Genomic DNA, 26,010 nt, shown 5'->3' on the forward strand with positions numbered 1-26,010 from the left:
CATCCTGTTTCCATTGGTCATCCTTCAGATGTTTCTACAACTTTATTAGAGTTCACCTGTGGTAAATTAAATTGATCAGAGACAGGATTGTGTCGAGGCACAGATCTGAGGAAGGGTACCAAAGCAATTCTGCAGCATTGAAGGTCCCCAAGAACACAGTGGCCTGCATCATTCTTAAATGGAAGAAGTTTGGAACCACTAAGACTCTTCCTAGATCTGGCTGCCAGGCCAAACTGAGCAATCTGGGGAGAAGGGCCCTGGTCGGGGAGAAACTGATGCTCACTCTGAAAGAGCTCCAGAGTTCCTCTGTGGAGATGGGAGAACCTTCCAGAAGGCCAACCAGCTCTGCAGCACTCCACCAATCAGGCATTTATGGTAGAGTGGCCAGATGGAAACCACACCTCAGTAAAAGGCACATGACAGTCCGCTTTGAGTTTGCCAAAAGGCACCTAAAGGACTCTCAGACCATGAAAAACAAGATTGAACTCTTTGGCCTGAATGCCAATGTAACGACTGTCTTCGGGTGAAAGAGAAGAGGACCAAGATGCAGCGTGATGATAATCCATATTTAATGGGAATACTTAACCACCAAACAAAACAACAAACAGGAACGACGACGAAACAGTCCCGTCCAGTAACGTGAACATTGGAACAGGAACAATCACCCACAAAATACCCACAGAATATGGCTGCCTAAATATGGTTCCCAATCAGAGACAACGATAGACAGCTGCCTCTAATTGAGAACCAATCTAGGCAACCATAGACTTACAAAAACACCTAGGCAGGAAACACCCCCATAAACATACAAAACCCCTAGACAAGCCAAAAACACATACATCACCCATGTCACACCCTGACCTAACCAAAATAACAAAGAAAACAAAGAATACTAAGGTCAGGGTGTGACAGCCAAGCATCATGTCTGGAGGAAAACTGGCACCATCCCTATGGTGAAAGATGAACGGAGCAAAGTACAGAGAGATCCTTGATAAAAATCTGCTCCAGAGCGCTCAGGACCTCAGACTGTTCACCTTTGAACAGGATAACGACCCTCGGCACACAGCCAAGACAACGCAGGAGTGGCTTCGAGTCTCTGAATGTCCTTGAGAGGCCCAGCCAGAGTCTGGACTTGAACCTGATCGAACATCTCTGGAGAGACCTGAAAATAGCTGTGCAGCGAAGCTCCCCATCCAACCCGACAGAGCTTGAGAGGATCTGCAGAGAAGAATGGGAGAAACTCCCCAGATACAGGTGTGCCATGCTTGTAGCATCATACCCTAGAAGACTCGAGGCTGTAACCAAAGGTGCTTCAACAAAGTACTGAGCAAAGGGTCTGAATACTTATGTAAATGTTATATTTAAGTTTTGTATTTTTATAAATTTGCTAAAATTAAAAAAAAATCTGTTTTTGCTTTGTCATTATGGGGTATTGTGTGTACATTGATGAGGGGGAAAAACTAAGAATAAGACTGTAACGTAACAAAATGTGGAAAGAGTCAAGGGGTCTGAATATTTTTTTGAATGCACTGTACCTAGAACACACTGAAACATTTGTTTGTTTACTTGACCCATTCAATCCAGGCTTACATCTCTGCAATGCAAGAAAAGAACCATCCTGGACATCAAGTTACCAGCTTCTAGTTCCCTAGATGTGATAGGGCCCAAAGTCTTCTCAGAAATATTTGATCCATTCGCTGATGTTTGCCCTTCCTGTACAAATGTCCTCTGATGTAGCCTAGTAGCTTCAGAGCAGTGCTAACTAACCACTAACCAGGATGTAGGAAATATAGCCAGTGCACTGGAGCCAGCTGGCTAACGGCTGCTCAGTGGACTACTGCATGTAGTGATGCTGCTGTGGTTTAGAGACGGTAGAATACAGCCATAGCATTAACAATGTCTATAGAGTTGAAATGGATGCAGAGAAAATACCTTCTTTGCATGTTTGCACACACATACACACACACACACAGCTGTTGTGAGCAGAAACAAACAGCCTTTTACAGTCAAAGAAACAGTCACTCCAACAACAATAACAACATGGAAAATTATCCTCATGGAAAATGTACCGCATGAGGGAGATAACACAAAACATCCTGAATGAGAGTGAAATTGCCAAGTGTGCAATAGCATAGAGGCACATAAGCAACTGTGGTAAAAAAATGCTACAGGACAGAAGCAAGTGTGATAATCAGATACTATACCAAGTCAATAGATAGCTAGGATAACCTACGTCATTTCAATGATTCCTTAGGGTTTCTGAGGCTTACGGCAGCCACAACAGTAAACCGTGATCTGAAGATTTGCTATCCTGCCATACACATATAAACCTCACTCCATGCAACATAGAATGAATGTGATTATATCATATATCCTCATGAAATTATAATTTCAATGATGCTAATTTTAAAAACCTAATTCAAGCTAATGCAGCACTGTACTTTACATTTCCTGTCTGTTGATTCCACTCTATTAATGTCCATTAGTGTTGGTGATGACGTAACCTTAATGACTGTGCCACGACACAAATATCAGTGCTCTGATCTCAATGTTCCTCATCTCCCCACAAAACAAATTGTTTTTCCTCTGTAAATGCAGACTCTCAAAGCAGAACAATTGTCCTTTAATTGTGTTCCTGCTGACAGCAACAGCTTCAAAACAGGATCAAAACAGCCCGACGCTGGCATCGCTAGGAGAGAGAACAGTAGCAGTAGCAATAGGAGTAGAGGTAGGAGTAGGAGAAGAAGTAGGAGTAGGAGTAGCAGCAGTAGGAATAGTAGGAGTAGCAGTAGCAGTAGGAGTAGGAGTAGCAGTAGGAGTAGTAGCAGTAGGAATAGGAGTACCAGTAGGAATAGCAGTAGCAGTAGGAGTAGGAGTAGCAGTAGGAGTAGTAGCAGTAAGAATAGGAGTACCAGTAGGAATAGCAGTAGCAGTAGCAGTAGCAGTAGGAGTAGGAATAGGAGTAGCAGTAGGTGTAGCAGTAGGAGTAGCATAAAAATAGGAGTAGCAGTTGCAATAGGTGTAGCAGTAGCAGTAGCAGGAGTAGCAGTGGAGTAGCAGAAAAAGTAGGAGTAGCAGTAGGAGTAGCAGCAGGAGTAGCAGTAGGAGTAGCAGTGGAGTAGCAGTAAAAGTAGGAGTAGCAGTAAAAGTAGGAGTAGCAGTAGGAGTAGCAGCAGGAGTAGCAGTAGGAGTAGCAGTAGGAGTAGTAATAGGAGTAGCAGTAGGTGTAGCAGTAGGAGTAGCAGTAAAAATAGGAGTAGCAGTTGCAATAGGAGCAGCAGTAGTGTCAGGAGTAGCAGTAGGAGCATCAGTAGCAATAAGAGTAGCAGCAGGAATAGCAGCAGTAGTAGAGCAGCAAGAGTAGCAGTAGGAGTAGCAGTAGCAGTAGGAGTAGCAGTAGCAATAGGAGTAGCAGGAGGAGTAGCAGTAGGATGAGCAGAAGTATCAGCAGTAGTAGCAGCAATAGTAGTAGGAGTAGAAGTAGCAGTAGTAGTAGCAGGAGTAGCAGTAGGAATAGCAGTAGCAGTAGGAATAGCAGTAGGATTAGGAGTAGCTGCAGTAGGAGCAGGGGTAGCAGTAGGAGGAGCAGTAGAAGTAGCAGCAGTAGGAGTAGAAATAGCTGTAGCAGGAATAGCAGTAAGACTAGCCGTAGCATTAGCAGGAGGAGTAGCAGTAGGAATATGAGTAGGAGTAAGAGTAGCAGTAGCAGGAGTAGGAGTAGTAGTAGGAGCAACAGTAGCAGGAGTAGCAGCAGTAGATGTAGCAGTAGGAGTAAGAGTAGCAATAGCAGGAGTAGCAGTAGCAGGAGTAGTAGCAGGAGTAGGAGTAGCACGAGCAGCAGTAGAAGTAGCAGTAGTAGTAGTAATAGTAGCAGGAGTAGCAGGAGTAGCAGTAGCAGTAGTAGAAGGAGTAGTAGCAGTAGCAGGAGTAGTAGCAGTAGGATTAGGAGTAGCTGCAGTAGGAGTAGGAGTAGCAGTAGGAGCAGCAGTAGGAGTAGTAGCAGTAGCAGTAGCAGTAGCAGTAGGAACAGCAATAGCAGTAGATGTAGCTGTAGAAGTAACAGTAGCAGTAGGAGTAGCAGTAGGAGTAGCAGGAGTAGTATCAGGAATAGCAGGAATAGCAGTAGGAGTAGCCGTAGCATTAGCAGTAGGAGTAGCAGTAGCAGGAATAGCAGTAGGAGTAGCCGTAGCATTAGCAGTAGGAGTAGCAGTAGCAGGAGAAGCAGTAGGAGTAAGAGTAGAAGTAGCGGAGTAGCAGTAGGAGTAGGAGTAGGAATAGCAGTAGCAGGAGTAGCAGCAGTAGAAGTAGCAGTAGGAGTAGCAGTAGCAGGAGTAGCAGTAGGAGTAGCAGGAGGAGTAGCAGCAGTAGCAGTAGCAGTAGGAGTACGAGTAGCAGTAGCAGTAGGAGCGCTCTGGAATATCTAGGTCAGATGTATTTGTTTAGAGTTCAATCGATGGCCTTGAACACAGCTCGCTTTGTAAACTCATTACATGTAGAAAAGGAAACTGTCTGTTCCAGATAAATTATTCCTGTCTGACAGAGAACACTCCCTGGAAACTAATGCTTTGTTGTGGTAGGGGTGTGTGGGGGGGGGGGGGGGGGGCTAGTTGGCCTCTCTCTACATCTTCAGGGGATTTGTCCTGTACTGGAGCTTATTGTAGCAGGGAAGCCGTAAATGACAGGCTGTGAAACAAAGCCATGTCTTAGACAAAGACACTCGATTGATCTCCATCAACTGGATAACATTGGAGGAAGTAGGTCATAACGTTGGTCAGGCTGGACATCTGATCAGATGACTTCATAGTTGGGTGTTTGTGAATGGCTCGGGTTTCTAAGCACATCAGTTATTGTCATCGTGACATTCTTCCCACGGCAGGTATCCTAGTGGTTAGAGCGTTGGGCCAGTAACTGAAAGGTTGCTAGATCGAATCCCCAAGCTGACAAGGAAAAACTCTGTTGTTCTGCCCCTGAACAAGGCTCTTAACCCACTGTTCCTAGGCCATCATTGTAAATAAGAATTTGCTCTTAACTGACTTGCCTAGTTTAAAAATAAATAATTCTAAAGCAGGAAGCACCAGTGACTAGAATCGATAATAAAGTGGTCAGATGAAGCAGATGTTAAGCTACAGGACTGTTTTTCTAGCACAGATGACAGATGTACACCACATCTGTCATTGGCTTCATCAATAAGTGCATCGATGACATCGTCCCCACAGTGACTGTACGTACATACCCCAACCAGAAGCCATGGATTACAGCCAGCATCCGCACTGAGCTAAAGACTAGAGCTGCTGTTTTCAAGGAGCGGGACTCTAACCCGGAAGCTCCCGCTATGACCACCGACGAACCATCAAACAGGCAAAGCATCAATACAGGACTAAGATCGAGTAGTACTACACCGGCTCTGACGCTCGTCGGATGTGGCAGGGCCTGCAAACCATTACAGACTACAAAGGGAAGTACAGCTGAGAGCTGCCCAGTGACACGAGCCTACAAGACGAGCTAAACTACTTTTATGCTTGCTTCGAGGCAAATAACAATGAAACATGCATGAGAGCACCAGCTGTACCGGAAGACTGTGTGATCACGCTCTCCGCAGCCAATGTGAGTAAAACCTTTAGACAGGTCAACATTCACAAGGCCGCAGGGCCAGACGGATTACCAGGACGTGTACTGCAAGCATGCACTGACCAACTGGCAAGTGTCTTCACTGACATTTTCAACCTCTCCCTGTCTGAGTCTGTAATATCAACATGTTTTAAGCAGACCACCATAGTGCCTGTGCGCAAGAACACTAAGGTAACCTGCCTAAATGACTGCCGACTCGTAGCACTCACGCCTGTAGCTATGAAGTGCTTTGAAAGGCTGGTCATGGCCCACATCAACACCATCATCCCAGAAACCCTAGACTCACTCCAATTTGCATACCGCCCCAACAGATCCACAGATGATGCAATCTCTATTGCACTCCACACTGCCCTTTCCCACCTGGACAAAAGGAACACCTATGTGAGAATCCTAATCATTGACTACAGCTCAGTGTTCAACACCGTAGTGCCCTCAAAGATCATCACTAAGCTAAGGACCCTGGGACTAAACACCTCCCTCTGCAACTAGATCTTGGACTTCCTGACGGGCCTCCCACATGTGGTAAGGGTAGGTAACAACACATCCGCCACGCTGATCCTCAACACGGGGGCCTCTCAGGGGTGTGTGCTCAGACCCCTCCTGTACCTCAAAGCTCATCAGTAAGCTAAGGACCCTTAACGTGTTCAAGACAAAGGAGATGATTGTGGACTATAGGAAAAAGAGGACAGCGCACGACCCCCATTCTCATCGACGGGGCTGTAGTTTAGCAGGTTGAGAGCTTCAAGTTCCTTGGAATCCACATCACCAACAAACTAACATGGTCCAAGCACGTGAAGCGGGCACAACAAAACCTATCCCCCTCAGGAGACTGAAAAGATTTGGCATGGGTCCTCAGATCCTCAAAAAACAAACAGCTGCACCATCGAGAGCATTCTGACTGGTTGCATCACTGCCTATTATGGCAACTGCTCGGCCTCCAACCGCATGGCACTACAGAGGGTAGTGCGAACGGCCCAGTACATCACTTGGGCCAAGCTTCCTGCCATCCAGGACCTATATACCAGGCGGTGTCAGAGGAAGGCCCTAAAAATTGTCAAAGACTCCAACCACATTAGTCATAGACTCCTCTCTGCTACTGTACGGCAAGCGGTACCAGAGCGCCAAGTCTGGGTCCAAGAGGCTTCTAAACAGCTTCTACCCCAAGCCATAAGACTCCTGAACATCTAGTCAAATGGCTACTCAGACTATTTGCATTGCCACCCCCCGTTTTACACTGCTGATACTCTCTGTTATTATCTATGCATAGTCACTTTAATAACTCTACCTACATGTATATACTACCTCAACTAACCGGTGCCCCCGCACATTGACTCTGTACCGGCACCCCCCTGTATATATTGTACATTTTTACTGCTGCTCTTTAATTACTTGTTACTTTTATCTCTCATTCTTATCTGTCTTTTTTTGAAACTGCACTGTTGTTTAGGGGTTTGTAAGTAAGCATTTCACTGTAAGGTCTACACCTGTTGTATTCGGCAGATGTGACTAATACAATTTGATTTGATTTCCAATTTGTAAGTCGCTCTGGATAAGAGCGTCTGCTAAATGACTTAAATGTAAATGTAATTTTGATGTCTGCAGCTTATTGAGCCAGGGGTCATCTACATAGAGCCACGGACCTGTGTGACACACTTAATGGACAAAGACGTCTGGGAGAAAAATTGACAGCTAACAGAGACATTCACAAGGACTAAAAGAAGAATTATGCCGCTGTCTAGTCCACCGCCTACCTAATGCAACAATTGTTCGAATGTTGTAAATAAAATAAATACAAAAATAAAATTATACACTTACTTTACGTGTGTGGAACCTACCCTCAACTAGCAACAGACAATGAAGTAGGCATTAATAGTTCAAACATCTTTCAGCACATTGTCAGTTATGCAACCGTTATTAAACAAGATGTTATGTACTAGTGGCTGTAGATCATACAGCGCTGTACAGAAGTACATGATGATTAAGTTCTCTCCATCTTACGAATGGCCCCGTCTCCTCTCTCAGTCTCACCCTCTCTGATATGCATTCCCACTCTGTACTGAGAGTACTGAGAGAGTGGTCTGGCCGCCACTCTCTGGAGATATAGTATCTACGATAGTCCTCATGCTATCTTCACTCAAATAGAGCTCACACTGGCAGGGCCAGACATCAAAAGGTAGGCTTCAAAGGCACCCTTCATCACACACACACACACACACACACACACACACACACACACACACACACACACACACACACACACACACACACACACACACACACACACACACACACACACACACACACACACACACACACACACACACATATATCAAGGCATGCAGGCGCACGCCCACACACATCAATAGACAAACACGCACGCGCGCACACGCACACACGGGGCCCAACAGTGCAGTGGCTTAAAATTATACTTAAAATGCCCTTGATCTACTTCCCCAGAGTCCGATGTACTCATGGACACCATTTTTATGTCTCTGTGTCCAGTATAAGAAATGTAGAGGTAGTTTTGCCTGCCAATGCTAACTAGCGTTAGCACAATGACTGGAAGTCTATGGGTATCTGCTAGCTAGACTTCTAGGCATTGTGCTAATGCTAGTTAGAAATTTCCTTCAAACCACAAGCAAAGATATAAAAATTATATCCAAGAGTTCATCTGATTCTGGGGAAGTAGATAAAGGGCCTCATTGCCAAAATCTCAAAGTATCCCTTTAAGCCACTGCACTGTTGGGCCCCACATGTGTGTGTGTGTGTGTCCCTTTAAGGGATCAATACATAGTACCGATGTGCCTCCAGAGAGCTATGAGCTTTGAGAAGGAGAGAGGCTATTCTGCACTCACACACACTGGCAAAAACAAACCTGAGGAGAGTTACTGAACCTGAGGAGAGTTACTGAACCTGAGGAGAGTTACTGAACCTGAGGAGAGTTACCGAACCTGAGGAGAGTTACTGAACCTGAGGAGAGTTACTGAACCTGAGGAGAGTTATTACGCCAATGTCTACACATCTGGCCTCTCAAGTATCTAGGAAGTTGCTGTATCTAAGTGTGCTGTTGTAACATTTACAAAACTAAGAAAGATTTTCCTTAAGTTTTGACAGAAATAGAGAGTCAATAAGACGCACACAATGATGATACCTTACCAGCAGGAGGTTGAAGATGACGTAGAGGATGAGCATCCACAGGTATCTGTAGCCCATGTGTAGTCCTGCCCACAGCAACACCAGGGACACCAGGGCAAACAGGTACAGCACCATGGGCACCTCTGAAACACACACAACAGCGCAGAGTCACTCTAATACACAGTTAACACACACAGACACACACCCATATAATGACATTCTTAGGTTAAATATAATGTATTCATTCTATGACGATCAGAAATTGGGAGTTTTTCCTAAAAGTTCAGAGTGTTCTAAATGATCTCTGCTCTCTGTCCAGGCCTGGCTGTGGCCCAGTATAGTGTAGTGAGCTGGGACCGGGGCAGAGACCAGAGACCAGGCCCTTAGGGCTGGTTAAATGAAGCCACTCTTAATCTGGAGGCTTTACTGTAGGTCACAGATCCTGGCACAAGGCTGCCTGGTACAGTAAACCTGTCTCCACGCACGAACATACTCCCACAACCACGAACGCACACGTGCACTGACTGGACGCTGTGCCAAGTGCTCAGCTAAGACTGGGCTGTAAGCAGTCCCTACACATGCTGGTAGGACCTAAAAGTGAGTGGTCCTGGTAACCCACATTTTATAAGGACAGAACTGACCAAAACAGATAGGGGACAGAGCCATACCAGGTAGATTATATACCAGGTAGATTATATACCAGGTAGAGAATATACCAGGGTGATGCTTGACCAGGAATATGCTATACCAGGGTAATGATATACCAGGTAGATAATATACCAGGGTGATGCTATACCATGATAATGATATACCAGGGAGATGCTATACCAGGGAGATGCTATATCAGGGTAATGATATACCAGATAGATAATACACTAGGTTGATGCTATACCATGGTAATGATATACCAGGGAGATGCTATACCAGGGTGATGCTATACCATGGTAATGATATACCAGGGAGATGCTATACCAGGGTGATGCGATACCAGGGTAATGATATACCAGGGAGATAATATACCAGGGTGATGCTATACCAGGTTGATGCTATACCATGGTAATGGTATACCAGGGAGATAATATACCAGGGTGATGCTATACCAGGGTAATGATATACCACGTAGATAATATACCAGGGTGATGCTATACCAGGGAGATGATATACTGGACAGAATATGGCACATCATACCCATATCTCTAACCCTGTCAGACTCGGGCCCTGACTTCTTTAGAAAGACAGACGGACAGGAGAACCATGGCTATGGCTGAGCACTGGGATAGAAAACTTCTCAGAGCAGGCCTGAACCCCCTCTATATTAGCAGGCCTGAATCACTATATTAGCAGGTCTGAACCTCAACTATATTAGCAGGCCTGAACCTCCACTATATTAGCAGGCCTGAACCTCCACTATATTAGCAGGCCTGATCCTCCTCTATATTAGCAGGCCTGAACCTCCACTTTATTAGCAGGCCTGATCCTCCTCTATATTAGCAGGCCTGATCCTCCTCTTTGACGACAAACAAAACAAGAACTTGCATCCAAGAGAGGGCTGAGTCATTAAAAGGTGCAGTGCATCCATACAGCAAGAGAGAGAGAGAGGGAGGAAGAGATGGAGATAGAGAGAAAGAGGGAGGAAGATATGGAGATAGAGAGAGAGAGGGAGGAAGATATGGAGATAGAGAGAGAGAGGGAGGAAGAGATGGAGATAGAGAGAGAGAGGGAGGAAGAGATGGAGATAGAGAGAAAGAGGGAGGAAGAGATGGAGATAGAGAGAAAGAGGGAGGAAGATATGGAGATAGAGAGAGAGAGGGAGGAAGATATGGAGATAGAGAGAGAGGGGGGGGAGATGGAGATAGAGAGAGAGAGGGAGGAAGATATGGAGATAGAGAGAGAGAGGGAGGAAGATATGGAAATAGAGAGGGAGGAAGAGATGGAGATAGAGAGAGAGGGGGGGGAAGAGATGGAGATAGAGAGAAAGAGGGAGGAAGATATGGAGAGAGCGAGAGAGAGAGTGTTTTGTTTCTGTGCTCATTAATACCTAGCGTGTTAATCACAGGGAGCACAAAGAGCGACTGTATAATGACAGGGATGTTGAATGGGTCCAAGGCAGCAGCTAGAGTGCCTTGCAAAAGTATACACCCCCCTTGCCATTTTTTATTTGGATTTAATGTAATGGACATCCACAAAATAGCCCAAATTAGTGAAGTGAAATGAAAATTTTTTACTTGTTTCAAATTATTTTAAATTATTTTTAAAGGTGGTGTGTGCATATGTATTCACCCCCTTTCCTATGAAGCCCCTAAATAGGATCTGGTGCAACCAATTACCTTCAGAAGTCTCGTTATTTAATTAATTAAGTCCACCTGTGTCTGATTTGGGGCGACAGGTAGCCTAGTGGTTAGAGCATTGGACTAGTAACCGGAAGGTTGAAAGATCAAATCCCAGAGCTGACAAAGTAAAAATCTGTCGTTCTGCCCCTGAACAGGCAGTTAACCCACTGTTCCTAGGCCGTCAATGAAAATAAGAATTTGTTCTTAACTGACTTGCCTAGTTAAATAAAGGTAAAATAAAAAAATCTGTCTCAGTATACACCACTAAGCAAGCGGCACCATGAAGACCAAGGGGCTCTCCAAACAGGTCAGGGACAAAGATGTGGAGAAGTACAGATCAGGGTTGGGTTATAAAAAAATATCAGAAACTTTGAACATCCCACAGAGCACCATTAAATATTTTTTTTTTAAATGGATAGAATATGGCACCACAAGAAACCTGCCAAGAGAGTGCCACCCACCAAAACTCACGAACCAGGCAAGGTGGGCATTAATCAGAGAGGCAACAAAGAGACCAAAGATAACCCAGAAGGAGCTGCAAAGCTCCACAGGGGAGATTGGGGTATCTGTCCATTGGACCACTTTAAGCCGTACACTCGTACATAGAGCTGGGCTTTATGGAAGAGTGTCCAGAAAAAAATAAGCAAACATGTTTGGTGTTTGGCAAAAGGCATGTGGGAGACTCCCCAAACATATGGAAGAAGGTACTCTGGTCAGATGAGACTAAAATTGAGCTTTTTGGCCATCAAGGAAAACGCTATGTCTGGGGTAAACCCAACACCTCACAACACCCGAGAACACCATCCCCACAGTGAAGCATGGTGGTGGCAGCATCATGCTGTGGGGATGTTTTTCATCGGCAGGGACTGGGAAACTGGTCAGAATTGAATGAATGTTGGATGGCGTTAAATACAGAGAAATTCTTGAGGGAAACCTGTTTCAGTCTTCCAGAGATTTGAGACTGGGACGGAGGTTCACCTTCCAGCAGGACAATGACCCTAAGCATACAGCTAAAGCAACACTCGTGTGGTTGAAGGGGAAACATTTAAATGTCTTGGAATGGCCTAGTCAAAGCCCAGAGGTCAATCCAATTGAAAACCTGTGGTATGAGTTAAAGATTGCTGTACACCAGCAGAAACCATCCAACTTAAAGGAGCTGGAGCTGTTTTGCCTGAAGAATGGGCAAAAATCCCATTGGCTAGATGTGCCAAGCTTATAGAAATATTCCCCAAGAGACTTGCAGCTGTAATTGCTGCAAAAGGTGGTTCTACAAGGTATTGACTTTGTGGGGTTGAATAGTTGTGCACGCTCAAGTTTTCTGTTTTTTTGTCTTATTTCTTGTTTGTTCAGAATAAAATCAATTTTAATTCCATGTTGTAAAGGCAACAAAATAAGAAAAATGCCAGGGGGGGTGAATACTTTCACAAGCCACTGTACTCTTCCTGGGACCCAGCAAAATGATGGCTGTTATACATTTTAAAAACATTACAATACATTCATAACAGATTTCACAATATACTCAGTGTGTGCCCTCAGGCCTCTACTCTGCTACCACATATCGATAACACAAATCCATGTGTGCATGTGTCACGACTTTCTCCAAAGTCGGTTCCTCTCCTTGTTCGGGCGGCGTTCGGTGGTTGACGTCACCTGTCTTCTAGCCATCACCGATCCACCTTTAATTTTCCATTTGTTTTGTCTTGTTTTCCGACACACCTGGTTTACATTTCCCTCATTACTTGTTGCGTATTTAACTCTCTGTTCCCCCCCATGTCTGTGTGTGAAATTGTTTGTTGTATGTGCTTGTGCACATTTTGACTGGTGCGCGACGGGTTTTGTACCCATAATTTGTATTTCTCGATGCTGTTGGTTTTGATATTAAACTGCTCCGGTTATTACCCAGTTCTGCTCTCCTGTGTCTGACTTCCCTGCCACCAGTTATGCACCCCTTACAACATGTGTGTATAGTGCGTATGCTGTCGTGTGTTTGTACGCATGTGTCTGTTTGTGTTGCTTCACAGTCCCCGTTGTTTCATAAGGTGTATTTTTTTCTGTTTTTGAAATCAAATTTTACTGCTGGCATGAGTTAGTTGCTTTATGTGGAGTGGCAATATTGTCTGCTATTATCCTGAGTGATTTGTTGTCAGACCCAGGTGGCTTGTCATTGTTGATAGACAATAATACTTTTTTCACCTCTTCCACACTTCCTTTACGGAATTTAAAATTACAAGGCTTGTCTTTCATAATTTGGTCAGATGTACTTGGATGTGTAGTGTCAGCGTTTGTTGCTGGCATGTCATGCCTAAGTTTGCTAATATTGGCAATCAAAAAATAATTAGAGTAGTAGGCAATATCAGTGTTTTTTTTGATGAATGAGCCATCTGATTCAACGAATGATGGAGCTGAGTTTGCCCTTTTTACCCAAAATGTAATTTAAAGTGTTCCAAAGCTTCTTACTATCATTCTTTATGTAATTTATCTTTATTTCATAGTGCAGTTTCATCTTCTTTTTATTCAGTTTAGTCACGATTTCTCAATTTACAGTACGTTTGCCAATCTTTTGTACAGCCAGAACCTATTTGACATTTATTTCGCCTCATCCCTCTCAAGCATACACATTTTCAATTCCTCATTAATCCACAGGAATTTAACAGTTTTCACAGTCATTTTCTTAATGGGGTGCATGCTTATTAGTAACTGGGATAAGCAATTTCATAAATGTGTCAAGTGCAGCGTCTAGTTGCTTGTCATTACACACCACGGACCAACAAATATTCTTCACATTTACAACATAGGAATCACTACAAAACTTTTTGTATGACTTCTTATACACAACATTAGGCCCAGCCTTTGGAACTTTGGTTTTCCTAGATATGGCTACTGTATTGTGATCACTAGATATGATGGATTTGGATACTGCTTTCAAACACATTTCTGCAGCATTAATTAAGATATGATCAATACATGTTGATGATTTTATTCTTGTGCTGTTAACCTGAGCCAGGTTGCAGGGACTAGTTACAGTTTGAAGCTTTCTCTTGAGTGGGCAGCCTGATGAAAGCCAGTAAATATTTAAATCACCCAGAATGTATACCTCTCTATTGATATCACATACATTGTCAAGCATTTTCACACATTATCCAGATACTGCACTTGGTTGTCTATAGCAGCTTCCCACCAGAAAGGGCTTCAGGCAGATGAACCTGTAGCCATATTACTTCAACAGTATTTTAACATGAGATACTCTCTAAGGTTTACCGGAATGTGGTTCTGAATATAATTAGCCACACCTCCACCTTTGGCATTTCTGTATATCTTGTAACCTTGTATTGCTTCCACTGTATCTTCAAAGGTATTATCTAAGTGAGTTTCAGAGATAGTCAGAATATGAATGTCATCAGTTACTAGCAAATGATTGATTTCATGAACCTCGTTTCTTAAGCTACAGATGTTAAAGTGGGCTATTTTTAACACTTTTCTGGGATGCCTGATTTTCTGGCTTTACTGGGAAGCTTAGCAGAGGTAGACATGCTCTGGTTATTTCATTCATGCATGTTAACATCAGAAGCCTCTTCCCTACGTTTGCTTTATTCACAGCTTTTAAACACTCCGCCAAACCTTACGGCCTAGCCGTGCCTGAATCCTGGCTTAGGAAGGCCACCAAAAATTCGGACATTTCCATTCCCAATTACAACATTTTATGTCAAGATAGAACTGCTAAAGGGGGCGGATTTGCAATCTACTGTAGAGATATCCTACAAAGTTCTGTCATACTATCCAGGTCTATGCCCAAACAGTTCGAGCTTCTACTTGTAAAAATCCATCTCTCCAGAAATAAGTCCCTCACTGTTGCTGCTTGTTATTGACCCCCCTCAGCTCCCAGCTGTGCCCTGGACACCATATGTGAATTGATTGCCCTCAATCTATTGTCAGAGTTCGTATTGTTAGGTGACCTAAACTGGGACATGCTTAACACCCCGGCCATCCTACAATCTAAGCTAGATGCCCTCAATCTCAAACAAATATCAAGGAACCTACCAGGTACAACCCCAAATCCGTAAACATGGGCACCCTCATAGATATCATCCTGACCAACTTGCCCTCTAAATACACCTCTGCTGTTTTCAACCAGGATCTAAGTGATCACTGCCTCATTGACTGGGTCTGTCATGGGTCGTCGGTCAAACGACCACCCCTCATCACTGTCAAATGCTCCCTAAAACACTTCTACAAGCAGGCCTTTCTAATCGACCTGGACCCGGGTATCCTGGAAGGATATTGACCTTATCCCATCAGTAGAGCATGCCTGGTTGTTCTTTAAAAGTGCTTTCCTCACCAAATCCATGAAGAAGAGCACCTCCTCCCAGCTGCCCATTGCACAAGGAAACACTGTCACCACCGATAAATCCACGGTAATCAAGAATTTCAAGAAGTATTTCTCTATGGCTGGCTATGCCTTCCACCTGGCTACCCCAACCTCGGCCAACAGCTCTGCACCCCCTGCAGCAACTGGCCCAAGCCCTCCCGCCGCTTCTCCTTCACCCAAATCCAGGGAGCGGATGTTCTGAAAGCGCTGCAAAATCGGGATCCCTACAAATCAGCTGGGCTAGACAATCTGGACCCTCTCTTCATAAAATTATCTGCCACCATTGCTGCAACCTCTATTACTAGTCTGTTCAACCTCTCTTTCGTATCGTCTGAGATTCCTAAAGATTGGAAAGCGGACGCGGTCATCCCCCTCTTCAAAGGGGGAGACACTCTAGACCCAAACTGTTACAGACCTATATCCATCCTGCCCTGCCTTTCTAAAGTCTTCAAAAGCCAGGTGAACAAACAGATCACCGACCATTTTGAATCCCACCGTATCTTCTCCGCTATGCAATCTGGCTTCCGAGCTGGTCATGGCTGCACCTCAGCCACGCTCAAGGTCCTAAACGATATCATAACCGCCATCAATAAAAGACAGTACTGTGCAGCTGTCTTCATCGACCTTTTGACTCTGTCAATCACTGTATTCTTATCGGCAGACTCAGCCTTGGTTTCTCTAATGACTTCCTCACCTGGTTCACTAACTACTTCTCAGACAGAGTTCAGTGTCTCAAATCGGAGGGCCTGTTGTCTGGACCTCTGGCAGTCTCTATGGGGGTGTCACAGGGTTCAATTCTCGGGCTGACTCTTTTCTCTGTATATATCAATGATGTCGCTCTTGCTGCGGGTGATTCTTTTATCCACCTCTATGCAGACGACACCATTCTGTATACATCTCACACTTCTTTGGACACTGTGTAACAAACCTCCAAACGAGCTTCAATGCCATACAACACTCCTTCCGTGGCCTCCAACTGCTCTTAAATCGCCAATCGCTGCCCCCACCTGCCCGACTTGCATCACTACTCTGGACGGTTCTGACATAGAATATGTGGTCAACTATAAATACTTGGGTGTCTGGCTAGACTGTAAACTGTGCTTCTAGACTCACATTAAGCATCTCCAATCCAAAATTAAATCTAGAATCGGCTTCCTATTTCGCAACAACGCCTCCTTCAGTCATGCTGCCAAACATACTGTTGTAAAACTGACTATCCTACCAATCCTTGACTTCAGCGATGTCATTTTCAAAATAGCCTCCAACACTCTACTCAGCAAATTGGATGCAGTCTATCACAGTGCCATCCGTTTTGTCACCAAAGCCCCATATACTACCCACCACTGCGACCTGTATGCTCTCGTTGGCTGGTCCTTGCTACATATTCGTCGCCAAACCCACTGGCTCCAGGTCATCTATAAGTCTCTAAAGCTCCGCCTTATCTCACCTCACTGGTCACCATAGCAACACCCACCCGTAGTACGCGCTCCAGCAGGTATATTTCACTGGTCATCGCTAAAGCCAACACCTCTTTGGCTGCCTTTCCTTCCAGTTCTCTGTTGCCAATGACTGGAACGAATTCCAAAAATCACTTGGAGACAGTTGGAGACTTATCTCCCTCACTAACTTTAAGCATCAACTGTCAGAGCAGCTTACTGATCACTGCAGCTGTACATAGCCCATCTGTTAATAGCCCATCCAACCAACTACCTACCTCATCCCCATATTTGTTGCTCTGCTCTTTTTCACAGCAGTATTTCTACTTGCACATCCTCATCTGCACATCTATCACTCTAGTGTTAATTGTAATTACTTCGCCACCATGACCTATTTATCGCCTTACCTCCTTACTTCATTTGCACACACTGTATACAGATTTTTCTAGTGTGTTATTGACTGTACATTTGTTTATCCTATGTGTAACTCTGTGTTGTTGTTTTTGTCGCACTGCTTTGCTTTATCTTGGCCAGGTGGCAGTTGTAAATGAGAACTTGTTCTCAACTGGCCTACCTGGTTAAATAAAGGTTAAATAAAAATAAATATTTTTATCTTTCCAGGGTGAGTTTCACACAGTGGACTTCCTACTAGGGCACACCACCTCAGTGCCAACAGTATTACTCTGGTTCATAGGCATATGATTACTGCATACAATAGCTATAGGATCAGCAGAAGCATTCAGGGCAGTAAGAGGGACATACTTTAGGCCAATTTAGCCTAATTTAGCCTAATTTAGGCCAAATTACCATTATGGAGGCTGTGTTAGCTAGCCAGGCCCAGGCTAATAAAGCCCCATTACCATTATGGAGGCTGTGTGTTAACTATCCAGGCCTAGGCTAATAAAGCCCCGTTACCATTATGGAGGCTGTGTTAGCTAGCCAGGCCCAGGCTAATAAAGCCCCATTACCATTATGGAGGCTGTGTGTTAACTATCCAGGCCTAGGCTAATAAAGCCCATTACCATTATGGAGGCTGTGTTAGCTAGCCAGGCCTAGGCTAATAAAGCCCCATTACCATTATGGAGGCTGTGTGTTAACTATCCAGGCCTAGGCTAATAAAGCCCATTACCATTATGGAGGCTGTGTTAGCTAGCCAGGCCTAGGCTAATAAAGCCCCGTTACCATTATGGAGGCTGTATGTTAACTATCCAGGCCCAGGCTAATAAAGCCCCATTACCAATATGGAGGCTGTGTTAGCTAGCCAGGCCTAGGCTAATAAAGCCCCGTTACCATTATGGAGGCTGTGTTAGCTAGCCAGGCCTAGGCTAATGAAGCCCCATTACCATAATGGAGGCTGTGTGTTAACTATCCAGGCCCAGGCTAATAAAGCCCCATTACCATTATGGAGGCTGTGTTAGCTAGCCAGGCCCAGGCTAATAAAGCCCCATTACCATTATGTAGAATGTGTGCTAGCTAGCCAGGCCCAGGCTACTAAAGCCCTATTACCATTATGTAGAATGTGTGCTAGCTAGCCAGGCCCAGGTTTATAAAGCCCTATTACCATTATGTAGAATGTGTGCTAGCTAGCCAGGCCCAGGCTAATAAAGCCCCATTACCATTATGTAGAATGTGTGCTAGCTAGCCGGGGTGGAGTTGTGTATGATGTGCCACAGAGCTTTGTCATATCGAGAGGTGCTGAGGAGGAACAAGGAGAAAGTGGTGAATGCATTAGAGCATTGGACTAGTAACCGGAAGGTTGCAAGTTCAAATCCCCGAGCTGACAAGGTACAAATCTGTCGTTCTGCCCCTGAACAGGCAGTTAACCCAGCCATGGCTTGTTCCTAGGCCGTCATTGAAAATAAGAATTTGTTCTTAACTGACTTGCCTAGTTAAATAAATAAATGGAAGAGCAGCACGGCACAACATAACACAGTGGAGGACAGTCTATCACTGCGTTGATGTTTTTTTTTCTACTCTCTTCTGATCTCCCCTCTCTTAAACTCACACTTCCTTCATGCTTACATTTTAGTCATTTAACAGACACGCTTATCCAGAGCCTCCCTTCTCTCCGTCTCTCTCTCTCTCCCTGGAACGCACAAATGTTATGGAATAGAGAGAAACCAACACAAAGTGCCCACTTCTATCCAAAAGGATTGTGTTAAACAGTCTCCAGAGGAAAATAGGGAGGGATCCCTTTGCTGGGCAATATCAGAAGAGAAAAAGGACCCCCGTATATATTTGGACTGACAGGCTTCTCAGTGTGAGAAGACAAACTGTGTGGAGTATGGGTCACAGAGGGGTCACCAGCTGTCACAACGCAACACACCTACCCTTTGAGTAATACGGTGGTTATGAATTGATCGTTTGTATGTGCGTGGTTATGTGCGTGGTTGTGTGTGCATTCATGCATGGTTGTGTGTATGTGGTCTTGCAAAACTCTCTCCCAAGCCTTCCTGTGTGAGTCCTGTGGCTGGGCAGTCCAGTAGGATCTGGCTACAGGCCTGCTGTACTAACGTGGAAGAGTCAGCCGGGAGGGAAATGGAACATGTCATCACATCTACATGGCAGACTCACAAATCCCCCTCTGGGCTTCTAGAAGGCAAATCTAACCTAGTGTTGGTTGGCTCTTTTCTCTTAAATAATCAGCAGGGGCTTCCTAAATTGTACTGTATAATGAGATAATAAATAAGTATATACTGGTAATGTATAAACACTGACCTTTACTAAGGTCAATCGGTTTGGAACACAACCATCACCATGGTTTTATTGTTTTTATCAGCCTATGCAATCAAACTGTCAGTCATAGCCATTCTGTGTGAAGCAGTGAGATGACATGATATAATGATAAGATTGTGCAGCTTCTGCCCATGCAATCCAATAGCAAGGTTGTTAAGTGTTGTTAATAGTGCAATGATAAGAAAGGAGGCAATCCACATTAGATAATAAAAAGATACTGAACATTGTACTTCATAAAATATTATCAACACTAGAGATGGCTGTAAATGTTCCTCATACTCTTGGAAAGTCTGACAGTGCCCTAATTCAAATATATCATAAATATAATGTGAGCTGGAAGTTGAGGCTGTTTCAGTACAAGGGGAAGTGGTGGGAGGACAGATTTGATCTGTCCATACCCTTAGATAACAGAGTATGTAACCATGGGCTGTAATTTGGGATTAAAAAGGTGGTCTGCTGTTTGGGTGACCCCTCCCATGGCTGGTGACAGCCTGTCTAGGCCCAGTGATTGCACCCCGAATCCTATCATTGCTGTGGTATATACAGTAATTACAGTAGCAGGAGGATTTGTGGGTAGTGTATTAACAATAGAGATTGGGCCTTCATCAACAGACCCAGACTCATATGGGGTGTATTCACTTTAAAACAAACAGAGGCAAGAGGGCCGAAACGAGGACAGGCTAAATTGAACTTCTCCATTAAGAAACACAATTGTTTTGTGGCAAAACATTTTCCGTTTAGATACTGTTTGCACTAATGAACACACCCCGAAAACAACTCGGAAGTTCAAGGACATGAAAACAAAACATCAACAAGAAGGATCAAGTGTTCAAACAAGGACATGTGATTGTGCTGCTATCAACGTATTCTACACATGATCTAGAATGCATTGGTTAATTTCCTCATTCTTGGCAGACTCCTGTTGAAGTTCAAAGTGCAGTCATGGAACACTGCCATAAAGACAGAGCACAATAACACATCTCATGCTACTCTATGTTGACAGTTAAAGGTGCACACTGGTCATTACATCAAAGGTACATATTGTCTGGCAAGCACACCTTGCCTCGTGACTCAGGTACTGTGGCACAGCAGTAAGGACCTCTTGATATACAGTGGGGTCCGACATTTTTGACATCCTTGATAAAAATGAGCAAAAATGACTGTTTAAATGAAATAATTCAAATATTATATTATTTTATACTAATACAATTCCAACAAATGTACATGCCTGGATTTGGCGAAATAACATTGGCAATTGGAAGCGGTGCATTGATCAGATGACATGAAAATAGAGCTCTTTGGCCACGCACACCTCTGGTGGGTTTTGTGTGGAAATGAGAATATGCTTAAGCAGAAAAGAACCCCATTCACAATGTCAACTAGTAATGTTGATGTTATGAGGCTATTTTGCTTCCACTGGTCCTGGAGCTCTTGTTAAGGTCAACGGCATCATGAACTTTAACCAGTACCAGAACATTTTTCCCCAAAACCTGGTCGCCTCTGCCAGGAGGCTGAAACTTGGGCCCAAGTGGATCTTCCAGCAAGACAATAACCCCAAGCACAGATCAAAATCCACAAAGAAATGGTTAATTGGCCACAAATTCAACATTTTGCAATGGCCCTCTCAGTCTCCAGACTTGAAACCCATTAAAACGAAGGCTATCAAGGATCTGGAAGGACTCTGTATGGAGGAATGGTCTAAGATCCATCCCAATGTGTTTATCTCAGTAACTGTCTATCAGGGTTAAAGAGCAGAGTGGGTTGTAGACTCCGTCTCATGCTACCACTAGAGTGAAAGCACCGCCAGCATTCAAAAGTGACCAAAACATCAGCCAGGAAGCATAGGAACTGAGAAGTGGTATGTGGTCACCACCTGCAGAACCACTCCTTTATTGGGAGTGTCTTGCTAATTGCCTATAATTTCCACCTGTTGTCTATTCCATTTGCACACCAGGATGTGAAATTTATTGTCAATCAGTGTTGCTTCCTAAGTGGACAGTTTGATTTCACAGAAGTGTGATTGACTTGGAGTTACATTGTGTTGTTTAAGTGTTCCCTTTATTTTTTTGAGCAGTGTATATTCTACTGGGCCATTTACGTTGAGTTTGTATTCTTACCTTTTATTAATTCTTATTGATGTTCCATTGTCTAGAAGGAAACTGCAAGTAAGAATTTTTTGGGACGGTGTATACCATGTGTCACATACATACAACTAATTAAACTTGAAATTTGATGAGCCTAGAGAAGAGCTTCATATTGAAATGAACCAGTCATTTCCCAATAGAGGACTGAAGAAAACGTATAGCGTACAATACTAGAACTATATCCAATGAAAACACAACATTGAAATGTAATGTCTGTTTACAAGGGAAAGTAAAATGCTTTGTGTCGTGTCCACAATCGAGTATGTGAGGACTGTGGCCCTCTTTATACAGGCCGGTACTTGAATGGTGTTTAAACAGGCCTGTATTTGCCTGGGGTTTAAACAGGCCTGTATTTGCCTGGGGTTTAAACAGGCCTGTATTTGCCTGGGGTTTAAACAGGCCTGTATTTGCCTGGGGTATAAACAGGCCTGTATTTGCCTGGGGTTTAAACAGGCCTGTATTTGCCTGGGGTATAAACAGGCCTGTATTTGCCTGGGGTTTAAACAGGCCTGTATTTGCCTGGGGTTTAAACAGGCCTGTATTTGCCTGGGGTTTAAACAGGCCTGTATTTGCCTGGGGTTTAAACAGGCCTGTATTTGCCTGGGGTATAAACAGGCCTGTATTTGCCTGGGGTTTAAACAGGCCTGTATTTGCCTGGGGTTTAAACAGGCCTGTATTTGCCTGGGGTTTAAACAGGCCTGTATTTGCATGTGGTTTAAACAGGCCTGTATTTGAATGGGGTATAAACAGGCCTGTATTTGCTATTTGCATGGTGTTTGCGAATTAAGAGGGTTCACCAGAGAATTAAATCATGGTAACATGATACCAGATGGGTGCACTGACTGGCAAACAACATTGAGGAGGACTGAAGCTAGGATTAGCTGTAGTAGGAGGGGGGACTGGGGCAAGGCAGGAAATGGGCTATTTTGTGAAAATGTTCTGTATCATCGTCCTTCATGAGAAGGCTGGTGAATGCAAAACCTTTGATGAAGTTGAACCTCTTTCCATTTGCTTGAAAGATTTTCTATTTTCTAAAAGGACATTAGTTGGGTTGGGGTTGGGGAGCAGGGGGGTATGGAGTCACCTTCTGTTCCTGTGTAGCAGGCTCCTGCAGCAGGGAACTTCCAAGGGACACACTCCAAGCCACACACACACACAAATAAAGTGCATAAACACACACAAGTGCACACACACAAGTGCGCACACACACGCCCACACAGACACACCTCAAGGACACCTCCGCCCTCTGTGTCTGTGCCTTACACACTCTCAATGAGTCTGCTGCTTTTAATAGAGTGAGCCATGCCTCTCTCCCAGCCAGCGTAAATAAGGAGCTTTAGAGGCTGTTGAAAACCTGTTTACTGACATCGCTGTACTGCTATTAACCCTCCCCTGGTGTGTGTGTTTGGCGAGGGTGTTATAGTGTGCCCCTCAGGTGTCAGGGTGCTAAGCCCCGAGGAACAGACGGCTGCAGTGTCAGAGGCATGCTGAGTCAGCCAAAACAGCACAATGTGGTTGTGTATGGGGGTGTAGTTGTGTGTGTAGGTGTTTGTGTGTGTGTGTGTTTGTGAGGGACGGTGGATCTGCCTGCTCTACGGTGGAAACACACAGAATAACGGGAGGCTATGAACAGCTTGCCAAAGGACTGCCACTAATTCAGGCTTTCTTTTATCATTGGAGGGAGCGACCAAAACAAAGCCAGAGTTAAATGACCTGATATCTAGTAACACAGCCAGTCTGAACTGATATCTAGTAACACAGCCAGTCTGAACTGATATCTAGTAACACAGCCAGTCTGAACTGATATCTAGTACCTCAGCCAGTCTGAACTGATACCTAGTAACACAGCCAGTCTGAGTCTAATGAACTGATATCTAGTAACACAGCCAATTCTGAGTCTAATGAACTGACATCTAGTAACACAGCCAGTCTGAACTGATACCTAGTAACACAGCCAGTCTGAGTCTAATGAACTGATACCTAGTAACACAGCCAGTCTGGGTCTAATGAACTGATACCTAGTTACACAGCCAGTCTGAGTCTAATGAACTGATACCTAGTAACACAGCCAGTCTGAGTCTAATGAACTGATACCTAGTAACACAGCCAGTCTGAACTGATATCTAGTAACACAGCCAGTCTGAACTGATACCTAGTAACACAGCCAGTCTGAACTGATATCTAGTAACACAGCCAGTCTGAACTGATATCTAGTAACACAGCCAGTCTGAACTGATACCTAGTAACACAGCCAGTCTGAACTGATATCTAGTAACACAGCCAGTCTGAACTGATACCTAGTAACACAGCCAGTCTGAACTGATATCTAGTAACACAGCCAGTCTGAACTGATACCTAGGAAAAACAGCCAGTCTGAACTGATACCTAGTAACACAGCTAGTCTGAACTGATACCTAGTAACACAGCCAGTCTGAACTGATATCTAGTAACACAGCCAGTCTGAGTCTAATGAACTGATATCTAGTAACACAGCCAGTCTGAACTGATACCTAGTAACACATCCAGTCTGAACTCATACCTGGTAACACAGCCAGTCTGAACTGATATCTAGTAACACAGCCAGTCTGAACTGATACCTAGTAACACAGCCAGTCTGAACTGATACCTAGTAACACAGCCAGTCTGAACTGATACCTAGTAACACAGCCAGTCTGAACTGATAACTAGTAACACAGTCAGTCTGAACTGATACCTAGTAACACAGCCAGTCTGAACTGATATCTAGTACCTCAGCCAGTCTGAACTGATACCTAGTAACACAGCCAGTCTGAGTCTAATGAACTGATATCTAGTAACACAGCCAATTCTGAGTCTAATGAACTGACATCTAGTAACACAGCCAGTCTGAACTGATACCTAGTAACACAGCCAGTCTGAGTCTAATGAACTGATACCTAGTAACACAGCCAGTCTGGGTCTAATGAACTGATACCTAGTAACACAGGCAGTCTGAGTCTAATGAACTGATACCTAGTAACACAGCCAGTCTGAGTCTAATGAACTGATACCTAGTAACACAGCCAGTCTGAGTCTAATGAACTGATACCTAGTAACTCAGCCAGTCTGAACTGATAACTAGTAACACAGCCAGTCTGAGTCTAATGAACTGATACCTTGTAATAATGGAGAGGGATTGGATTCATGATACTGATGGACCAAAACAAAAACCAGGGATATTGTGTGTGTGTGTGTGTGTGTGTGTGTGTGTGTGTGTACACACTGTATGTGGGTGTATTGAATAAGTTATGTTCGTAAGGAACTGTGTTCTACCCACTCTGTGCATGTGAGTAGCCTACAGTATGTACAGTGCATTCGGAATATATTCAGGCCCCTTGGCTTTTTCCAAATGTTTTTACTTTAGAGCCTTTTTCTAAAAGGGATTAAATAAAACAGTTTTCCTCCTTGATCTACACACAATACCTCATAATGATGAAGCGAAAACAGGTTTTTAGAAATGTTAGCAAATGTATTACAATTTAAAAAACTGAAATACCTTAAGTACACTCAGACCATGAGAAACAAGATTCTCTGGTCTGATGAAACCAAGATTGAACTGTTTGACCTGAATGCCAAGCGTCACATCTGGAGGATGGAGGTGACAGCATCATGCTGTGGGATGTTTTTCAGCGGCAGGGACTGGGAGACTAGTCAGGATCAAGGGAAAGATGGAGCAAAGTACAAAGAGATCATTGATGAAAACCTGCTGCAGAGCGCTCAGGACCTTAGGCTGGGGCAAGATTCACCTTCGAACAGGATAACGACTCTCAGCACACTGCCAAAACAACGCAGGAGTGGCTTCGGGATAAGTCTCTGAATGTCTCTGAGTGGCCCAGCCAGAGCCCGGACTTGAACCTGATCGAACATCTCTGGAGAGACCTGAAAATAGCTATGCAGCTAAGCTCCCATCCAACCTGACAGAGCTTGAGAGGATCTGCAGAGAATAATGGGAGATACAGATGTGGCAAGCTTGTAGCGTCATACCCAAGAAGACTCAAGGCTGTAATTGCTGCCAGAGGTGCTTCAACAATGTACTGATAAAAATCGGTTTGAATGTATTTAACCTTTATTTAACTAGGCACGTCAGTTAACAACAAATTCTTATTTACAATGACGGTCTACCCCGGCCAAACCCTAACCCGGATGACGCTGGGCCAGTTGTGCGCCGCCCTATGTGACTCCCAATCACGGCTGGTTGTGACAAAGCCTGGGATTGA

At 44.2% G+C, this 26,010-nt stretch overlaps 1 protein-coding gene across 1 annotated transcript in view; it reads right to left on the reverse strand.

Moving 5' to 3' along the window:
• Positions 1–26,010, reverse strand: part of LOC115111158 (adhesion G-protein coupled receptor V1-like) — a 248,439-nt gene that overhangs the window by 6,589 nt on the left and 215,840 nt on the right. The window contains exon 86 of the mRNA XM_065011405.1: positions 8,785–8,906. Coding sequence (XP_064867477.1) covers positions 8,785–8,906 — 122 coding nt within the window. The remainder of the gene's footprint in view (positions 1–8,784; positions 8,907–26,010) is intronic.

The sequence above is a fragment of the Oncorhynchus nerka genome, linkage group LG27, assembly GCF_034236695.1.
Source record: "Oncorhynchus nerka isolate Pitt River linkage group LG27, Oner_Uvic_2.0, whole genome shotgun sequence".
NCBI lineage: Eukaryota > Metazoa > Chordata > Actinopteri > Salmoniformes > Salmonidae > Oncorhynchus > Oncorhynchus nerka.